Below are 16,769 nucleotides of genomic sequence, written 5' to 3'. Positions count from 1 at the left end.
TGTAATAATTTAAGTTCACTATTGAGAAACACTCCTTTAATGGAATAAAAATTCAATTATTTTAAAATGTAGTCATTAAGGATACTAAAAAAAAAAAAATCATAAAATCAAAATTTGATTAACTGCATTATTAAAGAATAAAATCGGTGGGGTGAGTATGCTCGGTTGATCATACTGTATACATAATATGACGGTTATTATTCGTTTATGTCGATAAAAAATTAATTTGGTTAATTGATATTATAATAACGTGCAGAAGATTATCGTTAGTCGTAATGTCAAAGACGAAATGAGTTTATTTTCATACCAAATGTATATTATAACTGATTAACACGAAAATTACATCGTGTGGAAAAAATCATCGTTTCTTTTCTCCGATAGCACACACGCATTCAGTTGTAATTAATAGCTGTATATAATATCATATTTTTTGACCATCGGCTGTGGTGGTTACGTTTGGTGGTCAAGTCATTATTTTTTCTCTGGTAATAAGATACTATCCGATGCATCTCTTTGACAGGAAACTCCAAGATCTGCTGCGCGGCAGGACCGTTCTAGAAAAATGGATAATTATCCTTGCCGCCGTTCTGTCCTGTGTTTTTTTGGTACTGGCGGTCATGAAAATTCGAGGTAGTAAGTAGATAATGGGATATTCCTCACATATAATATAATCCATCTTAAAATAATAATATTATTAGAACCATGAATTAGTAGAAAAGTGCATTATTTTTGGCTTATTGTAAAGCTTCCAAGATTTAAATTAGGTATTGATAAATTCTATTTTGAATCTTTATTTTTACAATTTTTATTTTTATTTATATAGGGATTTTGGTATTTTTTAAATTTTTTACTATTTTTAATTATTTCCGTAAATTGAATATTTTTACACGCATTTTACTAAGTTTATTGTTTTTATTTTCGTCTTATAAATATTAATTTTACACGCACATAATTATATATTCATATAAGTATTAATATTTAAGATTTTTATGCGTACGTATCTCACTCTCTTATTAATAATATATTTAACTTACAACATTTCATAATTGATAGATTTGTATACTCATAATGCATTTTATGCTGATATTACTAGTGTTTTTAGTGCATTTTTAAAGATTTTTTAATGCAATAAATTCACAGTCCTGATTATAATATACCTAGTACAGTTAACAATATAACCATACGTGTGTTTTTATTATTATTGTATAGGTGGTATATTTGGTGTCAAGAATACGACGTGTACAAGCGATGAATGTCTAGTTTCAGGTTTGTATTACCTACTTATATATAATATATCACGGAACCATATTATTTAGACACAGTAAATTGTGATACAAAATATATAATATATTACGATATTTTAATCCAAAAAAACGTGACTCATAATAATTATTATTTTGGATTAAGCTATAGATATGTACACTAATAATTTTATATAATAAATCGTGTCACTTGCGGTTTTTTTTATGTTTTCGATAATATTAAATTTGATGATTATTTTTTATTTTTGCAAATATTATGGTCGTTGTTATTTACCCCGTTCACGATGAACACGCAGCTAGTACTATAACGAGATCCATGAATGTGGCCGTTGAACCTTGCGACGACTTTTACGAATTCGCGTGTGGAAAATACATTGAAGAGCTGGAACCTGATAAACCCACTAATTGGTTTAATGAAAAAACAAGAAACATTTCTGAAGAAATTACAAGTGATTATAATTATAATAATAACAATAATAATAATATGAATGTGACATAATATAATAATATGTCTAGGTCTTTAGGATTATTTTATTGTAACGGCTATGTTATGCGACGATTACATAAATGGGCGTCAAATAAAATTTAATAACCGTGCCAGGGCAAGAATCGAAATCATAGATAAGTCGAGTTACGAGCAGCGGTCCTGCCAAAAAAACATTTTTCCTTTCTGATTTTCATATTTTTATAGTAATAAATTATAAAAGATGTATAAATTGAAAATATTAATTGACGTTTAATATTAATATTTTACATACTTATAAAGTTATAGGTAAGTCAAAACTTACTTTAAAATTAAAATATCGTAAAAATCCAACAAAAGTATACCTTAGTATTTTACTCTTCATAAATCTTTAATTTCATATTCTGAAACAAAATAGTATTTGGATTATATCGATTTATAAAAATTAAATTCTAGCCAAGTAGTTTATTAGTTATACGTATTTAAATTTTAGAATCTAAGCTTTAGATAGTGGACCAATATTTTGTGGAGTGCCACCATACCATTCCACTTTGCTCACTAAAACTTTTCAAGTTGTCAAAGTGGTCCAAAATTTTATTCTCATAAATGAATAAGTACTCCAAAAACATTTTGTTTTAGCTTAACGTATTAAAAATGTACGATTTCATTAAAGAAAGACATTTTTTGAAGTAGTCACTGTCTTACGTTGAATGAATCACTCGGTATACTTTATACTTAATGTATAAGTACTCATTTTTTTTGTGTCTAGTTTTAATGATTGTTAAATTTTTCATCTTACGACTGAAAATCAAACACGTTTGTTCCATCCACATTTTGATCGTATTTCATAAAAGCAAAGCTCACCTTGTGAATTCTCGTGAAAACATAGTTTTAAATTTAGGATCAATTAAAATACAAAGCTTTTATGTTATTTCAATTTTTCCGATAAGTCGATTATATTTTATATCTCAAAGAAATGGCGTTTGTTAATATCCGTCAATGTTCTGACCGTTTTTATCTAAACAGTAAAAAGTTCTAAATTATTTTTTTCGTAAATTTCGATTCAACAGTGATAACACTTTTTTTCTGAGCACAGCATCATTGTTAATCTAAAGTCCACACAAATATTTAATCATGATGTAGCGCCATTGATCAAATATAAATTGAAAACGAAGTGTGTATTAAATTAAATTAAATTAGATAATAAAAATATACTATGATACTATGTACCATGGTATTATTAAACGAATTATTTTGATTTGAATCGTCTATAAAAATTATAATAATTATACTTGGTTGAAAAAAATGATTTCTATAATATACTATAAACAATTATTAAACATCATAACTCATAACTAATACATTTTCGTATGATATACAATTATTATGACGTCTATACCAATTTGTTAAAACTGTTTTCAAATTTTTATAATGTCGTAAAACATTTATAATTACTGTTATTTTAAATAATGTGTTTTTTTAATCTAATTTATATATAGGTAGGTACTAATTTTTATTCCTAGGCCTCAAATTGTAGATCATAAATAAACATTATTGTTCCTTTCGTACGCCATCACTTAATCTTCGTTAATAATGATGTTAATTATTATTTATTATATTTTTCATCGTTATTGTTATTATATTTTATCGTCGTGTCTGTTAAACAGATAACGATATACAATACTACAAATAATATTTTTTGTTTCAGAGATCTTAGAAGAAATGGATCGTACAAACGATCTGCAATCCCTAAAAAAAGCGAGACGTTTATATAAGTCGTGTTTGGATACAGGTATGAGAAATATATTCTATTACATAAAAGATATAATACAGTTCAACGAGCATGAGTGTAGGAATCATCCCCTTTTCACTTTGATAAATGTACAACGCGGCGGCGGCGCCTCAAAACGTTTGGAGGGTAACAGCGATTCGCTTGACACGTGATATTTATGATAAAAAATAATGCTGCCTATAAAAACGTATACCTACTATATAGTATATACGCCTTTTATATTAATATATTAAATTGATATAAAAGACGCCGCCTCGGCCGCCGATTTCGGATCGTATTCTTTTCGTCTCCGGGTTTATTACGGCTATTTAATTTAACGGTCTCTGAACTAGCAACGCTCATTCTACAGCTGCAGCTGTGGCGGTACCTAATTCACCCAAAAAAGTCCACCAAAAATAACGAAAACTGTCTCATTAAAAAATATAACAATAACGAATATATATGTAATATGTATATGCAGCGGGATACGCAATAAATAATGACACGTTTAATAGGTAAGCGCAGTCTTACGCGGTCGTTTACAAAATAAAAATACGAAATGTGAAGTATTTTTCGAAGGCGCGTTTAAATACTTTATAGATTTCAATACGTATCGTGTGTAGAGAGGGTAGAAATGGTGAATGACCGAATAACAGTTGGGCACGCATTATGCGGCGTTTATTATAATAATATATAAAATATACCTAATTATTGTTATCGCAATAAAAAATATCATATTTTTCTACTAACGTGCGTGTATGCCTCTTGCTGTACAGTAATAAAATATAAAATGTTTAATATTGTATTACAATAAAAGCGTATCTTACAATAACAGTTGATTTTATATTAATAAAATTAAATAATATATTAATAGTAATTATATATCGATGAATAAAGCTCGGGAATTATAGGAGTTGCGTATTGTTTTATAATATATTCTCGATTTATAGTAGACCAAGCTAGAAATCTGAACTGTACGATGATAAGATTAAAAATCAAAAATTTAAATTTCATATTTTGCATATTTCGTCAATTTTAGGGAAAAAGTGGATAATTCATTGATTTCCATATGCATATTAAATATTCGTATATTTAATACTTTTTAAATAAATGGATTTTTCTTTTTTTAACCTATATAATTTTAATTTGATAGATAATAATTTTGAAAATTTCGATGTACCTCATTTAAAATTCAATTGGATAATTTTCCATTGTTAAAATGTTTCTACCAAGTATAAATTTTTTTTAAATATATAAAAAGAAGTATAAAATATATTATATAATATTGGATCTAATACTTGGACTATTTTACAAGTTATAAATGTTAATAGATTAATATTAATTGATAAAATATTTAAGACATCATAGCCTTCATATCTGCTATTTTCCTTAATACATCAAATCAAAAAACTCAAAAACTGCTCATTTTAATTTTGATTTTGTTTCCTCAAATTTTTCATAAAAGTTATCAGCTAAATATTTTACAGTAGAAGAAAGGGTTTTCTTTGAAAAATAGAAGTTTGTATAACTACAGAACATTAATAATTTAAATATTAAATAACACATACACACCTAAAAATAACTTCTAAATAATATTCTTACTTATAAATCTAATAATGGTTCAATTAATTTAAATATTAAATATAATAGCCAGGTAAATAGAATATTTTGAACGTATAATTTTCCATCTTATGTGCTAGAAAGACGAAGACACCAAATGTCCAGTGTACTTTTATAATGACCTTAACACATATTTCTAAAAATAAATGAATATTTTATAATAAGTAATTTAAAACTATAATATGTATGCAAAGACTGAGGAATTAGATCTTTAGTTCCCCCTTTTTCTTTAGTGAGTTTAGGAACGCCCCTGACTTATACATAAAATAGGACAAAGTAAAATTATGTAGAATAAAATGAATCATTATTCGTCCGGAAAATGCAATGTCATCGCGAATCCTCATTCGCGTTCTGCTCCCATTATATGTAGGGATACCTAGTAGCTATTGGTTAATGTGAGTTGTAAGTTATAAATAAAATGTATGTACAGGTGGTGTTGTTGGTGTTATTTAAAAAAGTAGATTGATTGTGTATTTGGTTTTACCCGTAGATACATTAAACGATATAGGATATGAACCGGTGTTCAAGATCCTAGATATGGTTGGTCTGCCGCGAAAATTTCCAGATTTTACGGCCGCCAGATACGTCAACGGGGTCCGGTTCAATGTGGCACGAACCTTAGGGTTGATCCAGCGGTACCTCGGAATGGATATCATGGTGCAGTTAAGCATGGAAACGAACCCAAAAACCAACCTAACGACCATGACTGTAAATATAAACACAAATTATTATTAAATATTATTGTATATATTATTATATTTTGTAATATATGAAACATAATAATAATATAAAAAAATTAATTTTAATACTCGTAAAATTCATACTCGTATAGATTGTGGTTTTCTCTCATTAACCTTTTGTAATATCAACGAAATATATTCAATTAAAATATAGTAATTTGTGCGTGTTGTATAAAAGTAAAATTAACTGTTACAAAGAGTGGTAGTTTCGTGAAGTCCACCTCCATTAGGTGCTCGTGCCCCCCCACTATCAATAGACTACAGAAAAAATTTTAAATGGTAATCTTTTTTTATTTATTTATAAATATGATTTTAAAAAATTAAATAAATATCTATAAAATAGTCGGACATTCTATGTTGGAACTTTATTCACATATAATTTATAATTAATTTACTGAAAATATAAATAATGTACCCAACTTAAAATTAATGTCTGGATTTGCCGCTTGTAACGGAAATTTTTGAGAGTGACATATTTTGGATTTCAATGTATAATTTTGTTTATAAAATTGAATTTTTAAATGCAATTATTAAGTGAAATAATAATTAAAATATTAAAGTTTATATTGGTACATAAAACAATAAAAGTTCTTGTATATTAAGTATTGTCAGATTTTCTAATTGATTATTCCATGTTTAATTATTGTTTATGTAGCTAACAATAAATCATGAAAATAGGTAGGATTTGAAACGATTTTGCAAAAACTTATATTTTCTTTGTTACACGAGCGTCAGAGAGGGAAAAAACATCGTCTTAATGTCGTTACTGGATATTCAATTTTAAACTTTGGTTGATTATTTTTATTATGAATAGCCAATCATAGATATCGATACCAGCAGCCAGTATTGATATTTTAAGGTTTGATATCGTTATCGAACAATAAAAAAACCAGTTAAATATTATAAAAGTAATTATACTTTTTTTCATTTGTTATTATCGGACCTGGTTGTCTGTCAGGTATACATATTAGCATTAAAAGTATATAATATCTCTAGTCTGTACGTTAATTTTATTAGGTCCACGATTTTTTTCGTCGTTTTTCAACGACTTCATAGACCTATTATATTCTGGGTACCTAATTTTAGAACTGTGATAAATCCACATAACATAATTTGCGCATTTATTAGTATAACTATATTATAGAGATTAAAAGTTGCAGGAGTTGCGCGTTTTTTTTATATACTTAAGTTTTTAAAAATAACAAAGCTAGAAATCTATTCTCTACATATAATAACGAATTTAAAAATCAAAAATTTTAAATGCATTTTATTATTTTATGCGTACCTATTTTTTCTATTTTTGTGCTTACGTATTTTAGTATAAAAATTTATAATTATTAAGAATTTATTTTATCAATACATACTATTTAAGAAAGTATCAATAATAATTTTTGGTTTAATAATATCATCACTCGGTAAACAGTTTTCTACGCATCATATTATACTTCTATTATTTTTTAATTTTGTTTAATAAATAATGGTTAAAATATTAACATTAAAAGAATGTAAATAATTAATAAAATATTATTAATATAGTCGTATTTAAAGATTTTTTTTTTTTTGTTATTGAATGAAGTGTCCTTTTTTGAAAAAAGATTATTTTAGTTATTATTATTTTTATTTCAATGTTATCGTTTGGTTTTTGGTTTTAACAACAAATTGTTTTTCTTGACTGCAGGTTGGGCCTGTGTCGACTTATACTTCAAAATTACCAGAACCGCTGTACGACTATCATCGCCCTAAAAAAATTGGTCAACAGCGTCCATTTGACATCCGTACCATCTTCGATGATGACGAATTTAACAAAAGAATAGCGATGGCCAAAGTCGAGTATATGATGAAGATCATCATATCTATGTTCCCCGAAGAATTATTCAACACCACTGCGTTGGCTAGGTTTTGTGTAGTAGTCCTCACTTTTGAAGCGAACTTATTGAAGGTATAATATTAATAAATCGTTCAATGTAGAATAATTCATTAAAGAGAATGATTCATTCAAACATCTAAAAATAATATTTTCCCAATCAGTTTTCCGGTTTCCATCGAAACAAATTTAAATTTTTAAATTTTGTTCACTCTTTGTTTTAAGAACTAATATAACATAATATCATAGCATAATACTATTATATTATTTTATTGTTCAATATGATGGTTATAGACCGATATAATATTTTCACAGTCACACATCATTTTTCCAATAATAGGAATACAAAAGTCACCAATAACACATAAGTTTAGCTCCAACTATTATTCTTAATTCTAAATTCTATTATCATAATTTCCAGTAGGCAATAATTCTTTGGTCACTGTTTATTACGTGGCATGCATATTTCATATGAACAACAAATAATGATTTAATGTCAACATGTGATCGTGTTTTTATTGATAAGAATATACTACTTAAGGTACGATATCAACTTACTTTTCTACGCGTAACAGAAAAACTGGCAAATATAACTAAATAATATGTACAGAAATATTTTATTAATTTATTAATTTATTAAAAAATAAAAATAATTATATTTGAAACAAAAAAAAATGTTAAATATTGATTTGAACAAACGTTTTTATTACAATGTTCATTATATTTTCAAATATTTCTATTACACTTTATAATATTATATTCTCTAGTATATTTATTTTACAGAAAGACGTAGACTACGACAAAAAAGGAGAAGAATTCACAACCGGAGGCCTAAGGGATTACATGTACTCGAATACGACAGACACATTTGGAGACAATTTGGTACTACATAATTGAATGGATTTTGAATGTAGCGTAATATTGCAGTCACAATGATTTTAATTTTTAATTTTAAAATCTACAGTGATTTCAATTTTTAAGAACATAATTTAGTCTAATATGATCAATATGATTTGATGAGGATTCTAAAACTTTAAAGTCGAAAACAAGATTAATTATAATTATTTCATTATATCTAAACTAAAACATTAAAAAGTCAAATACTTATTTTTTTTCTATTTAAACTATTTAAATACTGAAAAGACAAACTTCAGGGCTGACATAGAAAGTCGAGATCTCCCTTGAATCGTTTATCGAATACGATATGATTCATTTTCGTTATAAAGCTTATAATAATTTGAAATAATAACCTTACTTTATACAGATATCGATTGATGACTAGTACTATTAACATACATTAAATTATTGTGTTCTTTATTTCTTTAAGCCTGTGACTAAATTGTATTTGTATTACTTTCATACTATATAGTTTGACTGGCAATCGTATGTGGATCATTTTACCACGGACACAAATTTCACATGGACGATGAGCGATACAATATTAGTTCGGAATCCGGAATATTTTTTGGAACTCCAATCGAAATTAATAGACACTCCTCTAGAAGAAATTCGTAAGTACACCTATATTTTTTTTAAATAAAATATATTATTTTAAGTTACAGTATGTCTTGAAACATATAAAAATAAAAACGAATATTATTAATTTTACGTTATTTAAGAAACGCAAAACTATTTACATATCATAATATTATGTACATAATTTTATGCGACATCGTTGAAATGTTATTAATTTGGATTAAGGCGCTTATTTGCCTGTATTATGGTGGTCTATAAAATATAGAAAACACAGAAATAAGTTATATATGTATATGTTTCTAATTAAAAAAAAGAAGAAACAATTCACGAATTACGATATGAAACCAGTAGTATTTTTTACCTATCTCAAGAATTCACATTAAATCGACGAATACAAGATGGAAATAATACCTATTAAGAACCATTCACGTTTAATCGTTGTACTTCTGACCACTAAAGCAGTAATTGCGAGACTGAGTTCATGAAATTTTCATACCTGAATAGTTTAAGTATACAATTGAGTATAAATGTGTGTCCGGTTTATTGTCGACTGGTTGAAACGAGAGAAAGCCGCGCATCACATTCCAATTGCCAATATTGGCGCACCTACTGTTGCTAAGAAAGAGATAACTTCATAGACTAAAAGCAAAAATATATTAACAATATTACGTAATTTTATCTTTTTTATGAACAGAATAAACAATGAAAATAGAAATGAATCGATTTGTATATATTATTAAATATTAATATTACCATTGTTTATCATGATGTTTAGTTACCAAATATTTTTATAATCCACAACAATTTCTATGTTTAATGCTATTATTGTCATGTGTTAATTAATTTTTTTCAATTATATTTTAAAACAACAGTTTATCCTAACCTGGGGGGTTAAAAAATTTGGTATTTGCTAATATCTAACCCATTTTATGTGTAAAAGTCCCAAAAAGATTGAGAATCACTATGTGATATATGTATATTGTATTATTATATATATATATAAATATAAATATTTATATAATATATATAAACTTTACTATCATTGATAAATAAATAGATACAAAGTTTACTAATACAATTTTTATTAATTTTTCATCTATTAATTAAAAATAGAGGTATTACCAATAGGTTTTTTACCCAACTCATTACTCGTGTTATTTTTTTTTTTTTATTATTGTAAATATCTAATTTTCTTATTGTATTAATTAAATACAGATTTAAAATTTTCTTCTCATAAAAAGAAAAATATAACATTTATATTAATAGCTGTTATAAATAATAATTATTAGTATGATGAAAAAATTGTCTATTAAACACAATGAATGTGAGACTTCAGTAAATAAGTTTAATTAAAAAAACATTGATTCTTTATTGAAACATGTGTGAAAAATAAATACGTAATAATAGTAATAATAATAACAATATATTTTCTATTACTGTTGATTATATCTGTACCAAACTATTTCAGAACAATTTCTTTGGTGGAGAGTTGTGGAATCTCTAACTATTCACACTACTACCGCAATGATACAGCTAAGAGAAAAATTTTTTGATGTCATACTACCGTCGCCAAAAAGATTGACCAGGTACTTAATACTCATACTTTTACGAAATATTTAAACGGCTGTTTAAAACGTATTCACCCATATCGTTTTTCTTAAGACAGGAATTTTGTACAACAGTAACCAAGTCTATCTTAAAATATCCCGTAGCTTATGAGTTCTATTCTCGCCATGATCTGAAAGATACTACAAAGAAGGTAATTATATTATATTATTAGGTATTATACGCAGATATAGACCGGTGGATGTAACGGATAGTAACGTTTTTTATTTCTCGTACAAGGTCTTTGAAATGATCAGTAAACTGCAATATGTATTCAAAAATATGATCAGTGAATCCGATTGGATGGACGAGGAGACTAAACGCGCTATTTTTTTTAAGTTGGATGCCTTGAAAGTCGGAGTCGGTTATCCAAAAATATTCGAGACGCCGGACCTGTTAGACAAAAATTTCGACTACGTAAGAATATTGTAAATAATAATATATATTATTATAATAAATATAATGTATACATAATACATATATATCTAAGTCAGTTGAAATAGGCCTACTAGGGGTCTGATTCTTTAAAACAGTTTTTAGAATATATAATATGCATGCATTTATGACCTAAAACTAAGTTAAAAATATACACAGTGCCTAAGAGCAATTATCGTAATGAAAATGCACTGCAGCACATTATACTATTAATATGTCGACGAAATAATTCAGAGACATATTTTACGAAAAACACAAATAAAAATTGAATAAATTTATATTAGTAAGTAATATGTGCATGAATAATTTAAATACAAATTCACAAATACTGAAATACTGATATACTTGTATAATCAATGTATAATATTGTAACCTAAACGAGAGAAATTTTTTTAAAAATTAAATATCGTCGAATCAATATTTACTATCTGCTGTAGTCATAACTTGCAATAAAATTGTTGTGGGACAACATTCTTGTACGAACAAATTATGATTCATTCATTATGATAGCACTTCTCTTACTCTCTCATCTCGGCTCCCACTATAATATACACACGACAGTTTATTATATTTATACGAATTATTTTTGTCTTAAAAATCTAAGCTACTATGTTTTTGCAACCGCGCAGTCGAACGTTTGTAATTCGTTTTCCACCATGAATGAACAGGTAGTGAAAACTATACATATACATATAGTAAACAACACACATATTATCTAGTATCTATGTGATCGTGAATTCATTGATATATTTTAAACATTGTTATTGGACATAGTGGAATAATTATTGTTGATAGCAAGCGGAACGCTTCCACCCTAAATTTTTTTCGTGTGGGTTAAATGTATCATTCCCCCCCAGATATTTCAAAAGTAGAAATCCTTTAAACTTCTATGCAATTTATTTAGCATACATTTATAAGATAAAAATTTTTTTTTTTCAAATTATTATATACGTGTTTTTCACGTTTATTCTGTTGTATAGGTACTAATATGTTGACGTATTTTTAACGTTATCGCATCATTTGGGTTAGAAAAATAACCCACTATTATTATTTAAGTATTTTTATTAAAGGATTATTTTTTTCAAACAAGTTATAAAAACTTTTTTTTGTAATGTATTCTTACTAATAATATGTATACCCGCCATTGTTTTTTTTACCAAGTTTTGCCACTAGTTATATATAATACATATATTAAAATCCGATAGTTTATTGCTATCACTGTTTACGATCAACAAATTAATGAGTCAGTTGTTCGTGCAACACTATGGGTAGGAATCCTACTAAGTTGATTTAGCTAAAACCAAAACGAAATTAAAATGTATAAAAATAATAAATTTTCAAAATTAAAACGTGAATTGAGTTCAAGAGACATGTAGTGGTGATGTAGTATAAGATTATTGGAAAATATTTTTATAAGCCTTTGGGAAAAACACACTATTACAATAAATTACTAAAAAACATATAAATCATTATCATGAATCAGTTGATGTGTAAAAATAGCGACAAAATTTTTTTACATAAAATGGTATTCAATATTTCTTAAAAAAAAGTCATTTGACGCAATTTACTATACGGGGTAAATATTATTATAAGGTGAAGATGTATTGGCTTTGATTTAAAATTTTTCTCTCCGTTAAGCACAGTTTAGGTTTTTTTTTCACTATCCATTTCGGGGTTAAAAACATAATAATATTTATTAAAATGTTCGACATCCTAATTAGGTCAAAATCATAGAAAACGAGTACCTTCAAACCATTGTAAACATCAATGCCGAAGAACTCATTATGACACTGGACCGATTGGGCAAACCAGAAACTGATGCCGCTAAGCAGTAAGTGCATACAACATATTTTATTATAAAAAATTATAAAAAATTAATAACAATTTATATTTAAACATTTTTAATCGATCGACTTTGTTGCAGAATCATGTCAGACCCATTGGAAGTTAATGCATTTTACAACAGATTGGAGAATTCCATTAGTGAGAATATTGACTAAATTATAGTGTAATTTTTTGTTACTTATTGTTTGAATGTGCTATTATTTTTATTACATGTTTGCCGCCTCGCAGATATTCCAGCTGGGATTCTACGGGTACCGTTTTTCAACAAAGGAGTCGAGTAAGTCACGTGACTGACAGAATTTTTAGATTTCTCAAAAATAAAATTTTTTTTTCTTTTTATATATATAAATATATAATTATTATTTACTTATTGTTTTTCCGTATGATTTGAATTATACTATCAATGTCTATACTATCCGTTGTTGCAGTGTCGTAAATTATGGCGCCATTGGTTCGATCATCGGACACGAAATCACGCATGGATTCGACATCGAAGGTAGGCGCACATAACGAAACTGTTGTAGTTCTATTCTAACTTTTAACAGATAATTTATTACGGATTTAGCTGTGGTGGAATTCATTGAATTCTCAAGGCTGAGTTTGTGTTAGGGACCTTAAATCGATGTCTTAGGTTTTCTTATTTTATATAGGGAAAAAATACATAGAATATTAAATAATATTGATAAACATAAAAGCATTTAAAAAAATTACCCGCACCATATTATATATAACTAATTATCAGTTATTGACATAAATAAAATTCAATATTTGTTTTTCGTATTCTCAATTTTCCAATACTTAGGATTTGGCACTGAGTATACAGTGATATTATAACTACAATAATATACATATATTATAATATTATAACATTACATCGTCGTGATTTAGGTAAAAATTACGACTCCCATGGTCACAAGGCACCGCAATGGACGTTGAACTCTGAGCGAGAGTACTTGCTTCGGGCACTGTGTTTCGTCAATCAATACGATAAGTTCAAGATAGGCCCAAATATCAAAGTAAGCATTTTTATTATTATTTTACATTGAATAAATAGAGATTTTGTCAACCAATTATAAAACTCGATAGACACAATAAAAGAAAAATTTTCAGTTTTACGATGAGACATTTATTGAATTGAAATATCAATAAAACAATGTATTTAGCGCAACAGATAAGAATGAAATATTATATAATTATTTTATTATTTTATTATATTTACAACATATATAAATATTTTTTTGGCAGTGGTAAGGGGTGCTATCGTTTCCATAGCCTTTTCTGTAACCATTTTTGACCATAATAGTTACTGTTACCACGGTCCGCAGAATATTCTTATAATTTGGATTGTCCTGATTGACCGCGTTTCAATTTTTTTTTTTTTTACAGTTAAACGGTACGCACACTCTCGGAGAAAACATGGCCGATAATGTAGGACTGAAGCAGTCATGGAAGGCGTATAAATCAAATAACATCGGCGAAGGCTTCCATCTACCAGGGCTCACTGAATACTCTAATGACCAACTATTCTTCTTGTCCTACGCAAATGTGAGTGTTCTGGAAAAATGCTTGTGCGAGATTAGAACCGACCAATCATTTTTTATCACGGTTTTCACACAGTACTCCATAAATCACTTATATTAGATCGAATAGTTTTCTTTTTGGTATACATTTTAACAGCTGACAAATTAGTTGAAGAGAATGATAATGATAAATAATATATTCATTGATATCTATTGATACCTATAGATTTTTCTTAAATCTTTAACTATTGTGACCGGTATAAGATTTAACCTATAACCATATTATGACAACATCGTGGGCGGATTACTATAATAAAAAATTATATTTTATTATATTTTTTATTATATCGAATTTATGTCTTAACATTTTTCGGTGTTATTTAAAATTTCAATGACTATATAGTGTCTAATGAATATTAAATATCACATTTTCGCTGCCTGTTAGAAAAAAAAATCATAAGATAATTATTATTTTTAATTTTCAATTGTCAATATCATCAGTTTTTCTTAGCTTTGGTTTAAATGCCATATACAAGATACGTAATTCTAGACAAACATAGGTACCAAAACAACGAAAATGTCGTCGGTTTCGATATTTAAAATATAATTATGACAACACGGCGTTTCGGATAGGCTATTTAGCTACAGCTGAGTGGCGAGTGTACATTTTTTTTTATCGTTATAAAAATATTAATAGTCGTTGTATAAGTGATGTTTGGTAAAGTGTATCAGACCGTTTAGTACTTAAAATATAATATTATACTAACTCGTTAGACTAAACACTAATAATAGTACACTAATAAGTTATATGTGAAACGTTGAAACGTTGTCGATAACGGTTTAATGTATCGTACAGGTGTGGTGCCGAAAGCCAAACAAAAAGAACGACGAACAAATCACGTATATAGTCAACGATGAACACAGTCCCAGCACCGCCCGGGTATTAGGTTCGTTGAGAAACAGTCCCGAGTTTTCAGAAGCTTGGAAATGTCCAGCCGGAAGTCCTATGAATCCTTCCGATAAATGCTCCATGTGGTGAATGCTAAAAACTACACCATCGATATCCGCTATCCACGTACTCGATTATTATTATTATTATAATTATTATTGTTATTATTTTAATTTCCACGCGCTTTGTGTAATATATGATAATTTTATTTGTATCTTTGTATAATAAAAGTGATACGATATAATATAGGTAGTGTGTCTATTGCCGTCTGTGTATCGTTCGCGTATGTAATATATTGAAAATGATTTTACATTTTTCCTCTTTGACGACCTTAATTGTTTAACGTTTGGTCACGTGTGCAGTTCGTGCAGGTACTTCATAACGAATCACAGTAAACCTTCGAAAAATATATTAATTGTTTAATCTGTACAATATGTCGTAGTTCAAAATCCAATATACAACGCTGTTGTTTACAAAAAAATTTTTTTCTTAACAAATTGCTATATTATTGTAACCAAAATTCAAATTAAAGATTATGACACGAAATTTTTATTGGATATATTATGATGTTAATATTGGTATTTTTTTTATGTAGCGTTTAGAATTTGAAGGTACACTTGAATAAAATAATCTGTGATTATACAACTGATGTAAGAGTGTAGTATTTACACAGCCAATAGTGTTAGTATATTTACTATTTAGAGTTGATTAGAACTTGACATCAAATCAAGTAAAACCAAGAATGGTTTGGTAATACGATGGCTCAACGCTCCTCATTCGTTCCTTTTGACCAAGTGGCTGTGGATATTTATACCTTATCCTGTCCAGTTAAGGAGAAATTTGTTAGCTATACCCACCCACTACATGACCTAGTCTAGAGAATCGAGTTGTTGGAGTGATACAAATAAAGTTTTCTAAGTTTTGTTTTCCAGGTCCGAACATGATTTATTAATGTATACAAGGTATTTGGAATGGTAATAATATTAATATATTATAAAACAGTACACTATCATTTGAGTAACCCTGTTCTTAAGGGAAGTATAGTATATTGAATAAAACTCGAGTAGTGGAAACAATTGAATAATTATGATTTATTTTTAAGGTAGGTTATTGACTATTGTACCTGTAGTAAATTAACATTATTAATTTTATTACAAATGCAGATATATGATTCATATCATATAGTCTCATCAAATTTGCAATTTTTACTTGACATTCC

General features: G+C 27.4%; 1 protein-coding gene across 2 annotated transcripts; it reads left to right on the top strand.

The window, feature by feature from the left end:
- The first annotated feature begins 296 nt into the window (after window positions 1-296).
- Window positions 297-15,796, top strand: LOC132932234 (endothelin-converting enzyme 2-like). 2 transcript variants are annotated; one of them, XM_060998509.1, is made up of 18 exons: window positions 297-630; window positions 1,210-1,266; window positions 1,559-1,711; window positions 3,434-3,517; window positions 5,607-5,824; window positions 7,535-7,795; window positions 8,504-8,602; window positions 9,090-9,231; window positions 10,665-10,782; window positions 10,859-10,955; window positions 11,042-11,218; window positions 12,958-13,067; window positions 13,161-13,219; window positions 13,310-13,358; window positions 13,510-13,577; window positions 13,970-14,097; window positions 14,468-14,626; window positions 15,458-15,796. In XM_060998509.1, exons 1-18 carry the CDS (start codon window positions 504-506, stop codon window positions 15,638-15,640), a joined length of 2,289 nt encoding a protein of 762 aa, XP_060854492.1. In that variant the 5' UTR covers window positions 297-503; the 3' UTR covers window positions 15,641-15,796. The 2 variants fall into 2 exon arrangements, with proteins under 2 accessions (XP_060854492.1, XP_060854491.1); XM_060998508.1 differs by having other exon boundaries at window positions 297-633.
- Window positions 15,797-16,769: the final 973 nt, after the last annotated feature.

The sequence above is a fragment of the Rhopalosiphum padi genome, chromosome 1, assembly GCF_020882245.1.
Source record: "Rhopalosiphum padi isolate XX-2018 chromosome 1, ASM2088224v1, whole genome shotgun sequence".
Lineage (NCBI taxonomy): Eukaryota > Metazoa > Arthropoda > Insecta > Hemiptera > Aphididae > Rhopalosiphum > Rhopalosiphum padi.
This window is presented reverse-complemented; position numbering and strand designations above follow the sequence as displayed.

Excerpts from the sequence above, each read along its gene's own strand:
- LOC132932234 (XM_060998508.1), top strand. The coding sequence starts at position 504 with ATGCATCTCTTTGACAGGAAACTCCAAGATCTGCTGCGCGGCAGGACC. Across the intron at positions 11,219-12,957 it reads TAGACAAAAATTTCGACTAC|GTCAAAATCATAGAAAACGA; the intron begins GTAAGAATATTG and ends CATCCTAATTAG. Across the intron at positions 13,068-13,160 it reads GAAACTGATGCCGCTAAGCA|AATCATGTCAGACCCATTGG; the intron begins GTAAGTGCATAC and ends ACTTTGTTGCAG.